Source organism: Eucyclogobius newberryi, unplaced genomic scaffold, assembly GCF_026437365.1.
Source record: "Eucyclogobius newberryi isolate DKJ021-1_F unplaced genomic scaffold, fEucNew1.0.hap1 SCAF_19, whole genome shotgun sequence".
Taxonomy (NCBI): domain Eukaryota; kingdom Metazoa; phylum Chordata; class Actinopteri; order Gobiiformes; family Gobiidae; genus Eucyclogobius; species Eucyclogobius newberryi.
In genome coordinates this window covers 15599305-15618335 of record NW_027315823.1, presented here as the reverse complement: position 1 = coordinate 15618335, position 19031 = coordinate 15599305, and the positions used below count along the sequence as shown (strand labels likewise).

General features: G+C 39.2%; 1 protein-coding gene across 2 annotated transcripts in view; it reads left to right on the top strand.

Annotated features, from left to right (window-relative positions):
* The window catches only part of cntn4 (contactin 4), a 139431-nt gene that overhangs the window by 113421 nt on the left and 6979 nt on the right, over positions 1 to 19031 (top strand). The window contains exons 12-16 of one of the 2 annotated variants that reach the window (XM_072451880.1): positions 9937 to 10112; positions 11694 to 11811; positions 12960 to 13118; positions 14594 to 14743; positions 15845 to 15915. In XM_072451880.1, the coding sequence (XP_072307981.1) occupies positions 9937 to 10112; positions 11694 to 11811; positions 12960 to 13118; positions 14594 to 14743; positions 15845 to 15915 (674 nt within the window). Of the gene's footprint in view, positions 1 to 9936; positions 10113 to 11690; positions 11812 to 12959; positions 13119 to 14593; positions 14744 to 15844; positions 15916 to 19031 lie in introns of both variants that reach the window. The other variant, XM_072451879.1, reaches the window with a different exon arrangement.

Below are 19031 nucleotides of genomic sequence, written 5' to 3'. Positions count from 1 at the left end.
TTTATTTAGTAAAAAAAATAATTGCACAGTATGTAACCTTCAAAAATAATGTTTTTTATTAAAGGCATTTATACATGAATAGAATACTATAGACAAGAGAAAATATAGTGGAATATACAGTATCTTGGAATGTTAATACAGCGTGTACTTTCACATTAAATGTGTTGTCTTTCCTCCGCATTTGTGAGTTCCTACATTCACAATGCTTCTGTCAGTGGCATCATGTTGGGAAAATAAACTTAATGGTTAACGATACTGTTAAAAATATTTCAAGCAGCCTGTGAGTTGTAAGGAGAGACACAAGACTGGATATCTAATGCAGGTTTATTTAACATCAGTATTATCCATTGAAGTCTGACTATGCTTCCATTGTCGTGAGTGTTATAAGGACTGGGCTGATGGTGTCCTGGTGCAGTAGTGCAATTTCCCCATCAAATACCACTTGACGGAAACAAGCGGCTGTTGTGTATTGCCTTGTGGGGACGCAAATAACAAATACGATGCTGCATTCTAATGCCTCGTCTCAGTTGATCCGGATTGTGTCTTGGTTGTGCTTGCATGCATTCCCTGCTGCTGTGAATTATTATACTTCATCAAAACAAATGTGTGCAGTGTGTAAATAGTGGTGCATTGAGTGGCTTTTTTCTGTGCACGCTGCTGTTTTTTCTGTCCCATTTTTCCACCGGGGATATTCTTCTCACCTCGTCTGCCTCCTGGGGGATTTGCTGACATAGTCACTGAACTATAGCCTTGTTTTGACCTATTTTCTCACTGAGGCAGCTTGGTTCATTTAGGTTTTTATTATTTTTCCTGCCTTGACCTCCCTCACCGCTCGCCCAGAGTGGATTTATGGAATTATTGATCCTCGACATAAGGGCTATAGGGACAGAAAGTTCATGGGTTGTAAGTCAGATGCATGGTGTAATTTTACATGTAGCAGGGTAGTGGTGATTTGTTATACACAGAGGACTATGTTTCAATTCCCAAGGTGCGTCACAAGAAGGAACTCCGAGGGGCTTTTGTGTGCTGAAGGAAGCGTTTGTGTAGCTTCTAGCTAAAATATTGCAACATCCGAACAATCAAATACTTTTGAGAAAGTGATGTATTGATATCCACAAATGATAGATGAGAATCAGTGGCCTTTAGCAATAAATCATAGAATACAATACACATGTTTCTTTTCATGTCATGCTGGAAGTAGTGACGATTAATAGTACCTTAGACAACAATATTAATATGAGTGCACATTGATACATTGTCCACTCTGCAATCACCACATATCAAGTACAATTAAAATGATATTAGCATTATTACTTTAAATTTAAATTGGTATAATCTGTGATGATTATTAGGGGATAGGCATTGGGCCATTTGAACAAAAATGTTTATCTCAATATTGTTTTGAGATTATGCTGATGAAAATGTTTTGACAATATTATGGCAATACATCAGAAATTTGCTAAAACAGGCCTGGCCTATAAAACTATCGGTTGAAGTTGCATGCACAAATAAACAATAAAATGAACCACTAAAGGGAAGATATATCATATTATGCCTTTGATTACAAGATTGTGTTTTTATCTTTTTGTAGCTTTTTTAAATAAGCTTTTATTTCAGACAATTTACACAATATTTTTAATTTGCCGACCTCCAAAACAATAGTGATATTACACATTTTTTATATTCCTCCCAGCTCTAGTAAGTAGTAGAAATTCCTAGTAAATTTGATCTTACGTTTTAACAATGACTGATTGCTACTCAAATAGGAGGTACAACCTTTTATGAGAAAATATGTCCTGGAATTGATTTCAGAATTTCATAAACCTGTCAATGAAGGTTATCTTTCTTAAATCTCTGTCTGCAGAATTTTTTGTGACATTTTCTCAACCATAAATACATTTTGAATAACTATAATTGTAAACACATTTTTTATTTAAAAAAGAGAGCGTGAGTGTGTAGCATTTTAACGTTTATATATGTATTATCATCCACATACAGTGTAGTATATTTGGATTTACATCATGCAGGAAACAGCATCTCAGTCAAGTCTGAACCACCACCAAGCCAGTCTTCTTTAGTGTTGAATTATGAATGACAGAAGACAACGCAATATGAATGAACGTACGTCAGCTCCTCATTTCTGCTGAGGCGCACTTCTGCTCCATTGACATCTCTTTTTCCAGGAAGTCTGGGAGCACAACCTAATTGCACTAGACAAATTTGAATGTCAGAGTTTTGAATTGAGGCTTGCGCTAATAGGTAGAAGAATAAGTAGAAGAATGAAACAAGGGGTAAAACTAGGATTATTCAAGGTATTCTAAACAGTTCTCAGTTAGGTGTTGATTGGTGAACCAGGACTAAACACCATCTAAAGAATCGTCTCAAAAAAATGCTCCAACATAGGTACAAATAGTACAAGGACTACATTTCTAGTAAACCAAACTGTATTTACTTGCATGGCACTGTTTTAGCGTATGGCGTTCTTTATTTTGCAGAATGTTATCTCATTTCTGCTGCTGCGTGCTTTGCTCCATTGTCAACTCTTCCATTCCCAAGCATCTGGGAGTAGAGCCTAATTGAACCGGAGAAATTAAAATGCCAGAGTTTTGTGTTTAGGCAGCTGCTAATTGTTGTGAAGTGGTAAACATGAAGCTTCAAGGAAAGAAGAATGAACAGATTTATTCTATTACACCCTGTGTGCTATGTCAAGTCTAATGTAATGCATCTGTTAGGCCTAGTTTCCACGGTACTGCACTGTATAAAACAAACTACTGCTGCTCCGTATTTCACGTTTATTGTATGTTTACAGTCAGACTTAAAACTAGGCTAAACTAAGATTCAACCAGGATTTAACTGTGTTTAACTAACAAGGTGCATTTACTGTAATCCTGCTTCTAAGAGAGGCCCGCCCCCTACTGCTTCTCCTCCATCATGTCATATTAAAGCTGTTTTCCGTTCCTTGTGTACAAATGCCCCTGTATATGATCTCATTCTTCTGTCACAATAGATATTGTTTGGAAAATGGGATAGAGCTATTTGCATAAGTTATTTTGAAGAGGATTGAAAACCTGTTTAGGAGAAAGGAGGAGGAGAAAATTCCTGCTGCACGAGCTGCCATGTTTATTGGAGATGACAGTATTTCATTTAAATTGACTTGATTTGGATACTGAAGATTGCCTGGTAAAAGGCATTGGTGCATTCAATATGAGAAAGACAACCTGCAGTCAACAGTCATGTGGCTATTCCCATCAGTGTGGGGCAGCATTAATTGCAGGTAAAGAGGTTAGCTCAGTAAAAATGTCACTTTAAAAACCTTACCATTTGCTTTCTGATCAAACTTGTTGCTAATATAAATGTGTCTTTAGTTTTCAGCAATAAACTACTATTTGGATAACAAATGTGTATTTCTAGGTGGTCAAATTTTCAGTCTTAGTAACACATATTTATTCAATCGATTTTTTTCCCCCTAAACAATTTAGGGACATTAATTTGGATCATTTAAATTCAGTTGAGATCACTTCATTAAGTTAAAAAATACAAGATTCAAATGGACACCTTAGGCAAATGCAGCATCTGTGAGTAGCTGATGTCTGACTCCTGACATCCATATAGAAGAATATTGGACATCCACATATCAAGTTTTAGGGTTGTTGCAGATGTGTCTTTGTGTAGGATACAAATACAGGATGTGTGTGTTCTGTTCACATAGTGCCACGCCTGTCCTCGGGAGACTTTTATCCAGAGCAAAATAAATTGCATTCAAAGGGCTGCATCAGAGGCATAGAGACAAAGTCATTCTTCAAAGCAGATGAGGAATCAGAGTCAAGGATTTTGTTTTACAAAGAAATATGTGGTGTGTTCAGCAAAAACTAAATACCTTTGTCTAATTATGAATAAAAGGCACTATGCAGTTTACCTTCACATATTGTAAAACCTCCCTTAAAGGCAATATACGTGCATTACTTCAAGCCCAGACTCTGCTACTTCAACACTGGCGTCACACTAGTACAATGATTGCACAACACGTTGAGCCAGACCACTTGGGACTGCTTTGAAAAGGGTACCTAAATTGGGGCTGTTTAGAATACCTCTTGTGCGGCCCAAGCTGTACCTCGCATAGAGATTTACATGAACTAATAAGGCCACACAGCTCAGTTGACAAATGTATAACATTCTGCTTATCTGTTAAGTACCATAAATGGTTCACGTTCTCAGACATCCCTGTGTGAAAGCCTATGTGGTACATATACAGGGCAGGAATAGACAGGCTGGCATATCCCTGTCATGGGAGGCAGTGTGGGCAGATCATTATTCATGATGGCTGCTGTGCGTGTGGGGCTTGAGGCCTGTCCTGCAGCTCACAGAGGAGCACTCATTTGGTGAGTGTTGGTTCTCTCATGGCTCCAGACCTGCATACAGTATGTTATTGGAACACAAGGTCTGAGGGTCCCCACTGTGCGGCCGTGTCAGGGAGTCAGCTGTTAGACTGGCGAGGTGTGCACGGCTCGGGGGGATCCATAGCAGATGCAGCTGTAATCACTTTATAACCTGTCATGTATTTCCAGAAATTACATATGTTGGACCGTTCTCAATGAAAATGATCAAGCTGAGTGAAGTAAACAACGCTGTGTATTGTTGAGAGCAAAGTGTCTTTTCTCAAATTTCGCATTGCTGTTGTTGTCTAAATATAGCTGTTGTCTGAATTTCATCCTTCACATTTTGAAGATTGAGACTCAAGCACGTTACCTTTCATCATAAAATGTGACTACTGAAGTGGCAATAAATACAGAACCAGAAAAGAATGACTTCCTTTAGTCACTATATAAAGACTTCAATGATGTAACTATGGCCAAGGCTCCAGGACAACATTTATTCCCGCAGTGAGACTGGATAAGTTATAAGTTATTTCTGTAGTCAAAGCTTCTCTGAGTATGACTGATAAACACCAAATGCATTATTATGATTTATTAATCACGCTTTGACATTTCTTTGGTAATGCGGGTGATAGGGCTGGGTATTGCCAAGACCCTTGCGATACGATACGTATCCCGATACTTGTATATTCTGATACAATTCCCTCATTACGATACGTATCCCGATACATTTTTGAAAAAAGGGTCTTAAAAATGTACCAGATGGGTAATGTTTTTACTCTGAATAAGAAAATGTATAAAATTTCATGTTTATCCACAAAGCACTTATTTATAAATCCATTCTGCTCTAATAACTTCATACATCCAACCAACTGACCCAAATAGAAATACAAGGAACACATTCTAGTAAAGTATTGCATGTTTCTTGCCAAACAATTGGCCTGGTCTGAACATGCTGCAGCAGCATCTTCTGCACAGATCAGCTTCTGACCAGGTCCACAGCTCCTTCTCGAGAGAGGAGCGCAGCACAAACAGCAGATCAAAAGTACTATTTCACCTCGTTTAAAGCCTACGGGCCACAAAAATCTTCTTCTTTTTTTTTTCTTTTTTTTAAATAAAAAAATATCGATACTGTGACTCAGTATCGATACGCATATCAATACGGAGTCCGTGACGATATATCGCCGTATCGATATTTTGAACACAGCCCTAGCGGGTGATAATTATTGCTCCAACAGAATATTAACAAAATCTGATACAAGAGATCCATCCACCATTCAGTTACTTGTTTCCATACCTACTGAGCTAAATTAACCACCACATTTTGATGTCACTTTGATGTAACAAATGTGTCCGACTCCTTAAGCATGGTGGAGACTGCAAACGTAACGACCCATGGGTTTCAACTTCCTGATAGAATATTTTGAGGACAGTTGACTACTCAAAAGATATTTAGTTTTGAATTGGTAATTGCTATGTGAGCAGTCCTAACTGTTCATCATTCTGAAACCCATAGATAGATGTGTCTGAAACTCTATACACAGATAGTCATTGTTTCTAAAAAAGTGTATTGAAACTAGACTCTTTTTAGTATTGAAGATTACAGTCTATTGTTTTTTTTTACCATCATTGTGGTATTGAAATTAAGATGAGATAAGATAATCCTTTATTGTCCACACATGGGGAAATTTCGGTGTTACAACGCAGTAGATACAGGGGAAAGGACCGATAACTTATAGGAAGTTTGAAAAAAACACTCTTAATAGAAGAACTCTTATAAACAAAACAAAAAACTCATATTAACAAAACTCCTCTCATATCTTAATAGGGAATAGGGAAAAAATAAAAAAATAAAATAAAAAGATAAAGATAAAAATAAAATAAAGTAAATAATATTAAAGTAAAGTATAAATAGCTAGCATAAGGCAAGGCAAGGCAAGGCAAGTTTATTTGTAGAGCACATTTCATACACAAGGCAATTCAAAGTGCTTCACACAGCAGGAAAAATGCATTAAAATCACAAAGAAATTACAGAAATACAATAAAATTAACTAAATTAAAAATTATCAATCCAACTGATTTTCTAAACTAATAAAATCACAAACAAAAGAGAAGAGTGCAAAGAAAAAATCCTTTCAGTCATATGCGCAGCTAAACAAAACTGTTTTTAGCTTAGATTTGAACATTGTCAGAGTAGAAGCCTGTCTCACATCTTCAGGAAGACTGTTCCAGATTTTAGCTGCATAAAACTGAAACGCAGACTAATGTGATCATACTTCCTGGTTCTGGTCAGGACCCGAGCAGCAGCGTTCTGGATGTACTGCAGCTGTTTTACAGCTCGTTTGGAGAGGCCAGTGAGCAGGCCGTTACAGTAGTCTAATCTACTGGAGACAAACGCGTGGATAAGTCTCTCTAAATCTGGTTTTGACAGTATATTTTTGATTTTGGCAATGTTTTTTAGATGGTAAAAAGCTGCTGATGTTATTGATTTGACGTGGCTATTAAAGTTCAAGTCTGAGTCCATTATTACCCCCAGATTTCTAATTTGGTTTGTAGGTTTTAGAGCGAGACTCTGGAGGTGACCGCTAACACTTTCTCTTTGATTCTGTGGGCCAAAAACAATTATTTCAGTCTTGTCTGAGTTCAGCTGGAGAAAGTTGTTTTGCATCCACAAACTGATCTGTTGGATGCAGTGACAGAGTGAATCTACTGGTCCATAGTCCATAAGACTAAATAATACTAATACTAATTTAAGTAAACACTCTTATTGACATCAGTTATATGCACATGAATATGACGGTATTGCACATGATTAAGTCAGTCAAGTATTGATATTGGATACAAAGATTTTTCTTAGTATCAAAATCAAGTTTGAAATGTTCGTATCGTAGCATAGGTAGACCTTTCCCTTCACTCCCCACAATCGGTTTATCGGTCTTAATCGTGTTGGGGGTGACCAGGTGTTTTCAGCTGGCACCGGGCTGTCTCGCTACATGACGTGCACTTGCCTTTGATCTGATTGACCCTGCTAAGTGAGTGTGCTACCATCCTCATGTTGACATTGGCAGTAGGTAACAAGGCATTAGACAAGATAGAAATCAATCAAATCATGCTTCCGAGCCCAGCATGCGGGAGGATAACCGGCCTTGTAGCCCACATAATCTGTCAAAAATGATGACAGAGGAGAGTAATAAGGCAGCAAAATCCCAACATGGTGGTTCCACGGAATCCCTGGAGGCAGCAAGGGCCCGGAAAGTCAAACCACAATGAGATGAGTGCACAAGGAGAAGGTTTTGTCTGCGGGAGAAACAGATGACTTTTCATGCAGTGCTGTGATTTGTGAGGAAATTCTTGCAGCATGTGAAATCCATATATTAGTTGTTGATCTATTGAATGTGGTCGCGTTAAGTCGAGAACACACCAAGTGTGATCAATTTAAGCTTAGCAGAGTTTTTGTCTATCTCAAACATGTATCTCTATTCTCAGGCATGACATCATCCAATTTGTCCATAACAATGCCCATATAAATATGCCTGTTTTGATGCTCATGTGCGACGACATCCTCCTGAAAATATATTAATCATATCATTTTACACAAAGGGGCCTGAACAGAACCTATCCGACATGGGAACTACAGGCAGTCTGCGAAACAAGGGCAAGCCGTGGCCTTATTCTGTCATCCTCTTTCATTGTAATTCATATTTAACTAGAGTCGTATTATTGCTTGCAACCTTTCTTTGGTATCATTTAAAAAATCCAACTATTCATTGTGGCATGTGTAATAAAATATAATCTCTTATAACAAAAGTATCACACCAGTCTAAGGATTTGAATCTTTGTGAATCTTTCATATGAATTCAATCAGGTTTTACAAAGGGGGGAAAAAACCTACATTTCCTTTTGTGAAGCACTTCAGAACAGCCATTGGTCCTTGTGGAGTGTTTCTTATCCTTTTTAGATTTCCCATTTCCTTCCTGCAGTGGTGCTTCAGGTAAAAAGGGAGCTTTGAAACGCTATGACATTGTTCCGCTGCCATTTTTTTACCATTTAACTTCAGCTATGCTAGACATGCTCTCATTGTGTACACGACAAAACCGCAGTACTGATAGCAGTCTGGCCAGATATCAGAATAGAACTAAATAAATCACACTGAGGCGCATGCGGGGAGGGGGAACAAAGCAACGAGGATATCGGATTCAATCGCAATGAAGACTGCACTGCCGGCACTTTCTACATGAATCTATGCCTGTCCAGGGATCGTTTGCCATGGTTAATTTACCCTGAAATTAGAGCCAAGTGATCACAGCGCCCCCAAGAGGGTACCAGTTGCGCTGCGCCTCTTCTGTCAGGTCTGACTTAACACATTCTCCCGTTCAATTCTCACATACGGGGCAGATAAGGTGGCTAATTCCCATGGGAGGAGGCATTGTAATGCACTGCAGGCTTGAAAAGAAGCACTGGCTGTTTACTGTTTTGCTAGCAGTGCATCGTGGGAATTGGAGGCTGATCGCAGGGTAGTTCTGAGCTGAAGGCTGGGTTTGACAGTGACACATAGCAGACTGTGTGGGTCCCCGCGGAGACCAGCTCAGGCCCGGGCTTATACCAGTTATTGTGGCTGCGCGCCCCAGTTTGCCATGTGCTCCATCCTGTATATCCTTCCATTTAGCTCAGCCTGACACAGCCATAACAATGATGGAAGGGCCCGTGTTTTTGCAAAGCCATTTGCCGCATGGAATAATTTTGTGCTGGACCATGAGTTGATCAAATGTGAATGTACGAGCCTAAGTACAAGCATATCAATGAGAAAGCCAAATGAGTTATTAGCATAGATGCACAGCAAATACATAAATATGTATATGTTGGACTATGTTTATGTCTGTGTTCAGTCCAATATTTAAGGATTTATGGGTGTATGCAGTGAATGGAAAGTTTACTTATATACTGAGTAAAGGTCAATCTACTCTATTGATAACAATACACAAGTGCTGCCCGGTGGTGGAGTGGTTAAGGCGCAGCACACATGCCATGTTCCATGTGCAGCTGGTGTTGTGGGGTTAACTCTTAGCTCTGACGATGTACTGCATGTCCTCCCTCTCTCTGTCCTCTATAATAAAGCCTGCAGGCCAAGAATCCTTTTTTTTGTAAAACAATACACAAGATATCCCTTATTAGTTCAGTCATGTTTAATATATATTCTTTCACTCAATAGTGAAAGAAGTACTCAAGTAAGTACAGAGTACAGATACAGGAGCGGAAAAAAATACTTTACTCAGATCTGGACTTCTTTAAAGTGCCAAATCCTGCAATCTTGATAAAGAATTGTTCTCATTTTCAGTGCAAGGGAGCTACTGAATTGATAACTTAATTCATAGTCATTTTTGTTAATATATTTTTGTAATAAGCCCCTGGCCATGTCAAGCTCTCTCAAAACTCTGACAGATTTGAACCCAAGACCCTGTGTTCATGAGCAAACCCTTTAACCACAGCCTTTTATAAATGCACATGCCGTATAATATCTGACTTTAAAACTATGCTAACACTCTGTGTCTGTGTATTGTTCCAGAGCCGACCATCATCACGTCGCAGCCCAACACTCTGGACGTGACGGTGGGGGAGAGCGTTGTTCTGCCCTGCCAGGTGAACCACGACCCCTCCCTCGAGCTCAAGTTCACCTGGTTCTTCAACGAGCAGCTCATCCACTTCGGCAGCCATGGAGGGTTCTTCGAGAAAGTGGGCGGAGTAAGTTCCCTCTCTTGTGTTGCTTCTATGGCTCAAAGTCTTAACGGAAGGAAACTTAAAATGTAGTGTGTGCCAATGGTAAAAAACATTACTTGGTTGCTAAGAGATGTAAATTGCAATATTTTAATTCCTAATTGCTTTTTTAGAGTAATCATTTTCATTTAGTGCAACATTGATGTACCTTAGAGCTTGGAACGTTGAACAATCTCCTGCTCCTGAAGTGGAGTCTATAAACAGCCAATCACACATTCAAAATTCAATTACAGCCTGTGCTAAGTGGAGACAAAATACAAACTGCAACGCGAAACAATTAACTCCCAAATGAAGTGTCCATTTGGGATGAATATGCTAACTATAATCATGCGTTTTGTTTTTGCTGGAGAATTGTAACTCACTGATTCTGCAGACAAAATAATGTCCTAGTGCCAACAGCTGCAGACACTCCTGGCAGTTATTCTGTTTCACTTTGTTTATAGGATAATGTCATACACAGTAACACAATCAATAAATACATTTAATTCTATATTAAAGTCAAAGTAAATGAGCGGTAACTGCTTATTTATATAATGCAATATTTGTGATAAAGAATCCCTCTGCAAATGTATTATTCAATTCATTACAAAGGGCAAGAGGTCCCACCAATGATTCAATGGCACATCAATATTACGCTTCCTTCTTTTAGTTGGGTCATAATATATTCCGCCGCAGTGCAGAGGAAATGTTTGTATCATGTGTATTATTTATGGCCAAAAAATTGCTGTCTGTGGTTTATTTTCAAGTGAAATTTACATACCCCTCCTCGATATTATAGAGCTACTGCACTCAGCTCAGCATGGGTTTCATACTCACACTAACTGATATTCTGTTTAAAGTGAAGCACCATTAACAAACGTGTCCGATATTTATGTAATTGTTAAGCATACTTTTAGTGTATCGACCGTTGTATACTGAATATAGAAACAAGACATCTATAGTCTAAATGCAAATGCGATGTCATGTGCTGAACGCTGGTTGCGTGGTTAAGGCAGCAGCTCACATGTCAGGCTCCTTGTGCCGCCGGACACAGCGTTATGAGTTTGAATCCTGGCTTTGACAATTTGCTGCATGTCTTCCCTGCTCTCATTCCCATTTCACACTGAAACTGTCCTGTCTATAAACAGTTTAAATTTTCAGTTTTCATGACTACAACTGAAGCTTTTTCTACACTTGCTCTTAGGTCTAACTTATCAGTAAATTAATGTTGTATGTATTGCAACTCTATGTATAGCACTGAGTTAGTGTTAGTGTGCAGGAAAAGTGCTCTACATATACAACTTGACTTAATTTGAGAATAATTGTAATACTAAAATATGATATTATGACATCCCTTGTTGCAACCCACCTCTGGTAATATGTAAAGTGGATTAGTAGAAAATACTAGCAGACGCCGAAACATAAATAGTCTTTCTTCCGAGTGCTTTAGTTCCCATGTGGTCGCAGAGCCTCATTGTAGCATTACAATGGATTCCAGCTTACATCTTGTTACTCATGGAACTGTGTATGTGCGTTTGTGTGTGTGTCTGTGTTTGTGAGTGACAGCAGCATTCAGCGGGAGACATTATGATTCGGAACATTCAGTTGAGGCATGTTGGGAAATACACATGTGCCGTCCAAACTAAGGTGGACAGCATCTCCATTGCTGTGGACCTAGTTGTCAGAGGTAAGCCACAACTGGGAACAGCCATCTTGCTGTTACCTGCACATTCACTTCCAATGGACATGCTTCAACCCAAATGACCACTGACAGCCCACTTCTGCTCCCTATGTATAGGTGTTCCTTTGAATTATTGATGCACTGGAGAGGAGAAAGAGAGAGCCCAGGAAACAAGGGAGAGACTGTATAGATCAAGAGCGCCCCCTAGCACATGCAATAAATTATATGAAAGCACAGTTTGGTCGTGAAACAGAAGAGGTACCCAGGGAAGCGTAGACTCCGTGCGCCCCCTTGTAGTTGTTGTAAAGGTGAAGCAAAGTCTATTTGTCATCCATCACAATGTTATAATCAGGAGAGTGATTGGAAATATGTATTACTGCCAACACAATTGAATAACATCTATGTAAGTCATTGGATTAAACAGTAAGTATCCCATTACAGCCCAGTTAAATAGTCAAACCTAATACGTAGGTTGTCATTGTGTGAATCAACCATAATTAGGATGTACAGACATTGTTTTGAGCAGGAAGACATTGTTTAGGATATGAGCTTAAATGTGTGACTATAAGTAAACTAAAACAGCCACTTTTCCATATCCGCTGCATTCAAGATAAGAAATGGCATTAGTATTCTAGGTCAGGTTTAGTCAGGTAGTAAGGCCTCTGCTTGTCAAAGACTTAAAAGGAATCAATAAACCTTAAATGGATCCTTTTGCCGCACAGAGCACAGAGGCTAAAGTACGATCATGTTCACTTGTCAGAAGACATTTAACCTGCATCTAACTCAACCCATCAAAGGAAGGACACACAAGTGCCTCACAATATTGTGATAGTGTTTATATTATATGCAATGGAGGGGCAATTATAGGAAGAGTGACTTGGCAGGTCATGTGACATTTATTTCTGCATTGGGGTGATGGACAGTGAGGAAGCCCCACTTGTTTGAAACCTTCTTTTTACACACACTGTGGGAGGCACATTCTCACATTGATGTTTGAAATGTTCTGTCTAATTAGACCCAGAGCTCCTGAAGCTTTCACTGTGAGTTGACTTTCCTGTGCTAGCTGCAGGTGTAAAACGCTCTGTGATTTACATGCCCTACTGCTTTTCTGCCTATCTCTGTCCTTTCTCCTGCCTGGCTATGCCTTTTCTCAGGTCCCCCGAGCCCCCCCACCAGCGTCAATGTTGAAGAAATCACTGACACCACGGCGTCTCTGTCCTGGAGGCCTGGTCCTGATAATCACAGCCCAATTACCGCATACACCATCCAGGCCCGGACACCTTTCTCCCTGGGGTGGCAGGCTGTCACCACAGGTAAGCTCTCCACCCAGCCGTGCATGACTCCTCTAGTGCATGGAGGGGGGGGCGTACTCTCCACCCTCACAAGCCCAGTATTGGAGATGTAATTTTTATCCCAGCACCAAATGGTACGCTATTGCAGAGTGACCATTGACCGCCATTGTATCACACTCCTGGGAGTCCTGAAGCATAGATCTCATTGCGGATATGAAGCTTGTTGTTAGCAGTGTAAAATGATAGTGTACTTAAGTGATAGCGCTGTAGATAGTGGTGTAATTGTGTCCGCCTCCTATTTAATGGAGCCTATCCCAGTCATGTGTGATTGGAATATTGTGCATTCATCCCACACTTTACATACTTTTATTGATATTTTTGTGAGTTATGAACACTTTAGGTAGTTTTAGTGGTCTCATTGATTTGCCACCCCAGAAACAGAGAGCTGCGTGACCTTGCTGGCAGATAAAGTCCCGAGCTCCAACAAAAAACAGGCTTTTAGTGCAGTAGCTACTAGTAAAATAATCCATTGAGTGGGCATAACAAAATAAATTCTATGGCCCTTGTGAATGTGGACGTTAGAAATTATAGGAATATAAATAAATATATTCACTGTTGAAGCCAATAAAATACTACCACGCCTTTGGCTCAAACACCCTGCCCATTGCTCATATGCATATGTATATCTATTAAAAACTAAGCTTATGTAATCATATTCTATAACATTATGCTGCTCGAATGTATTGAAACAAGTGAACATGTAATTTACAAAAGTACAAGATGAAACAGTCTATCAGAGTACATTTACTTGACAAACTCCTTTATGTACCTAAGTAATGGGAGCTTATGTGTAGCAGGTTTATATATTACAGCCTACATTTATTCCCATTTATTCATTATTTCCTCTACTTTCAAAACTCTATAAAGCAAGATTTTTAGTCTTGTATTTTACAGCAATCATGAAAAAATGCAATCACACTGATGAGATCATTGACCTTTATGAATTAGATAGTCCAGGCTAATTCAGGTTTAGGTATCCAAGTGGTTGTACGAAATGTAACATTTTCCGAAAGAGTTCCTTAAACTCTTTGGTAAATATGATTCTATGCATGTACCCCTGACTAAAGCATGCATGGTTTGTCCAACAACACAAAACAGCACGCTAAGACAACAATGTGACATGAGTATGACTTGTGTATGAGTGCAGTGGCTCATATTAAGAGGGTCTGTATGCAGCCTGTCCTTCTAAGGGATTACTGCGTCCTCTGAACCTGTGGAGTGGTCATACTGGCCTGTCAGAGCGGAGCAGAAACTTCCACTGTGAGCCCCCCCCTCTTGTGTAGATACTGATGAGGCTACTGCTGTGTGTGTGTGTGTGTGTGTCTGTGTGTGTCTGTGTGTGTCTGTGTGTGTCTGTGTGTGTCTGTGTGTGTCTGTGTGTGTCTGTGTGTGTCTGTGTGTGTCTGTGTGTCTGTGTCTGTGTGTCTGTGTGTCAGTTCCTGAGGTGGTGGGGGGCCATCGGCTGACAGCTACCGTAATAGACCTGAGCCCATGGGTGGAGTATGAGTTTCGAGCCTTGGCCAGCAACAGCATTGGGACCGGCGAGCCCAGCAAACCATCCAAACAAGCCAGGACAAAAGGCACCTGTACGTACCACACGACTGTTTGTCTCACACTTGTATTTCTATTTATGAGCAAAATGAATACCGTATCAGCTTTTATTGCAAAAACACAAATGTACAATTTTATGGTGGCACATCATTTTTCCATATTGTTACCAAACAAATGCTAACCATGTTTCCTGGTCATTTCCAGCCTTCTTAAATGAATCATATTACTATCAAATAAATAAGAGTAACGTGTGTACTGTTTGTTATATTCATTCATCAGTTACTATACTTGTTTAGTTGCCATGATATTTCTATCCCCTTACATTTGTTTATGGTAATGTATGCGGTAAAGTGCTCCAATTGAAGGAGGTACACGCTCATATGTGACCAGGGGTGGAAAGCACAAAAAAACATTTACCTCATTACTTTTGAGGCTAGGTTTCTGTACTTTTTAATGCACTACAGTTTTTAACTGGACTGAAAAGTATAAATAGTTTATCTTTTGTTTGTTAACACGTTCACCTGAATTTGTAATAAATAAAAATGATTAGAAAAATAAAGAAATCCAATTAGTTGCTTCTCAAAATGACTACATTTGACTCTTAAATAGCTCTTGAAATCTGTTAAATACTACAATTATTTTACTTATGTAGATTTTAGTTTTGTTTTTTTAATATGATACTTCTACTTAAGTCTTTTTTTTTTTGCTCCTGAATCTGTACTTTTACTTAAGAGTACTTTTCCATCATTTCCATGTTCATAAATACTCAATATAGATAGACAAATACATTCATCTTCAGCCTATTATTAATTATTATAAAGACTTTTTTTCCTTCTTCTTATTTTTTCTCCTCTTTAAAACAAAAAAAAACGGAGCCAGGCAGAACCAGAGAGAACTCAGGATAAGTAAAGATTAAAAATGGAAAACAAGGGGGTGGCATCCAAAGAAAAGAGGGGTTAAAGCATATTATGTGATACTAATATGATGTAGTGCCAAACAAATGTATGGATGTATGAACAGTGGGCTGACGTGACACAGGATTTGAGGATCTTAGTTCCAGTATGTCACATTGGTTTCCCAGTCTTCACGTTGCGTGTCGAATCGACATGTCTGAGCTGCTGTTTGTGCTTTCGCAGCCCCGAAGGTGACCCCAGCCAACGTGAGCGGAGGAGGAGGCAGCCGCTCAGAGTTAGTCATCACATGGGAGGTAATACACACTCTGTTACAGCGCACACCGTTTGAATCCTTCATATTCACACCATGTAAAACTAAATGTCATGGAATGAGACATACACCAATGCTATTCCTTAACACACAGAGAACACAATTCAACTTAGAATATGAAACGACACAGAAATATCAGACGTTTGTATGGCATGCATGGGAGAAAAAACGGGGTCGGTGTTGTAAGCTGCCTGCGTGACCCTCCTGCGTCTCACGCCGTTTTTTCTCATGCAGGTTGGTTTTATTAGATATCATGGAATAGGTGGGTCACATTTCTCATTAGTCAGCTTCACATCAAGGCACTTGTCTTTTACAACAGTCTGTAGAGATAAAGCCTTGGGTAATGTTTACCTAAACCCCTGGGCTGTTGCACCCCCTCCCTAGGGTAACATTCTTTGCTCCATCTTTACGATACCTTCACAAATATAGTGTCACGTGCTGTTTTTCTCTTGGACTAATGATGCAGAGAATATATCACTATTATGCAGATAAAATACATCACAGAAATATAATCATATATTTACATTTTATCACACTAAACTGTACAATTACGAGAGTATTTTCTGTGTATAATAGAAACTGAAAAAGAATCTCTGTACGCGGACATTATCTATTATGCACCCACTTTTCTAATTTTATAAAAGAGTAGACTTCCCGGATTAATTTGAAACCATAAGCACAATATAAATACGCACACCTCATACAACCTCACTGGAATGTTTAGTGTTTCATTTTTTAGGCAATCACAGCTGCTGTCAGTCGGCTGCAGAACACTTTTGAGGTTTAGATAATTAAACTGAATACATCTATTCCAGACTTTTGTTCCCATACTTTCCGTTCCTTTCTCTAATTTTACAAAGTCGCTATCTCATTTCAAACCCCTTCCAAAATGCCTCCATTTAGTCCGAACCATCAGCCCCTGCTGCGACATGCTTCACAGAGCGCCTGTTGACAATTCACAACGGAAGAGTTCAATTAAATATTCACTTGTGTTTAACAAAGACACTGTTTTGCTTGGAGTTTCTCTCAGGCCTTTTGCGTTTGAAAGAGGCAAATGGAGACAGGTTATTTATAGTCCAAAAAGGTTTGTTCACACGCACAATAATATGCTTTCAGAAAATGCTGTGACTGGTTCTGCTGCTAACTTTCCATATAGCAGCAAAGTGGTGTGGTTGTATCAGAATGAGACAGAATTGACTTAAATCTTATGGCTTCAGTACATTCCAGCATGAGCGGCTGAAGCGCATTCCAGTAGACAGGGTTACACCCTATACCATGACAGTCTGACACATTCATGTTGGGACATGGTTCGCCACATACATACGTCTACATGAGAATTCACATGAACAGAGACATAACTATACTGTAACTGAAGTATATGAAAGTTATCCCAATAAATCACTGCAGGCTCCAGTCATAGTAAGAATAGTGGGAGTCGACATAGGACCAACAGTGTTTCCATTCCATGTTTACATGTAAAGTATTTGATCGAATTAACCACAAACAGAGGGGTTCCTGAGTACCTCAGTTCTGTGAACTGTGATTAACCTGCAGGGGTTCTTTGTTGTGTTAAGTTAATGGTTCCTAAATTGTTACGACAGGACAAAAATTGCTGCTACAAAGGTCGACATGAAGATCTTTTAACAAAATTAAAAGTATGTATAAATGAATGAGCTATGTTATGAGGGTGGACAACGGCTTAGTGGAGCTTTCATGCTGCTTCACTGCACCGCACACAATGGACTAATGCGCTTTTGTGCTTTGTGTATGAACAAAGCTTGCTTTAACTTTTATTTAATGAGAAATGACTCAATCAGATTAGGAATCTCTTCCTCCCAGACCATCCGTGGTTCAAGACGCACAGCAGCACACATAATAAGGTTAACATATAAATACATATAAATATAAATGGATTAGCGTGCTATATTAGATGTTGTCAAGGGTTATTAGAATCTGGGTAATGTATAAATTAATCAAGTAAATCTGCAGGAGTCTGGGCAGGAGTCTGAGTTATTTAAAGATTGTACAAAACATATGTGATGTTTTTGTGTGTTTTTATATTATTACATTATATGCTGCTTATTGTTATATGTCATTGTCAAATTATAAAACATTTTATTGATAGAAAAGCCAGAAAAGTGTTGCCTGGTGGTGGAGTGGTTAAGGCACAGAACATGTACGTCCTCCCTTCTCTCACACCCCATTTCATTCTCATCTGTCCTGAGCCTTTGGGCCAAAAATCCTTAAAAAATTCTTAAAAAGACATAAAGAAAAGAAAAGCCAGATGAGTCGATAGAAGAGCCGAGTGACAGATTTCTTTGTTTTGTTTTGGGATAAGCTCATGTTGGCTCTGCGAACCTCGCCGTCCGAAAAACATTTTTCTAAAGCAAGAGCTCTACAATTAATTCATGTGAACACCAGTAAGATGTAAGGGTTTGAAGTAGTGAGGAACCAGTTAAAGTCAGAATTATTTAACAGAGTCATATTATACTAAATCAAGTTTTAATAGCTTTTAACTATGTCAACATTTTGTCACATCACAACCACAAACTTAAATACCTTGTATTGCTATTTTTTGTGAAAGAGCAACACAAAGTGGCACACAATTGTGAAGTAAAAGAAAGATGATATATGAGTTTCAGCTTTTTTAGTGCAGTGTGCAAAAGTATTTTGCCTCCCTGAGTCAATACTTTATAGAACAACCTTTCTCTGCAATCACAGCTGCGAGCTGCACCAGCTTTGCACACCTACTGACATTTTTGCCCATTCGTCTTTGCAAAACAGCTCAAGCTCATTCAGATTTGATGGAGAGCGTTTGTGAACAGCAGTTTTCAGATCTCGCCACAGATTCCTGATTCCAATCAACTCTGAGCAGTGTCTCTGTCCCTGCTGAACAAAAGCACCACCATGTTTGACAGGATGGTGTGTTCAGAGTCATGTGCCGTGTTTTCCACCACACATAGCGTTATGCTTTTAGGCCAAAAAGTTGAATTTTGGTCTGATCAGACCAGAGCACCTTCATCCTCATGGCTTCTGGCAAACTGCAAACCAGACTTCTTATGACAATGGCTTTCTTCTATAAAGGCCAGGTTTGTTTAG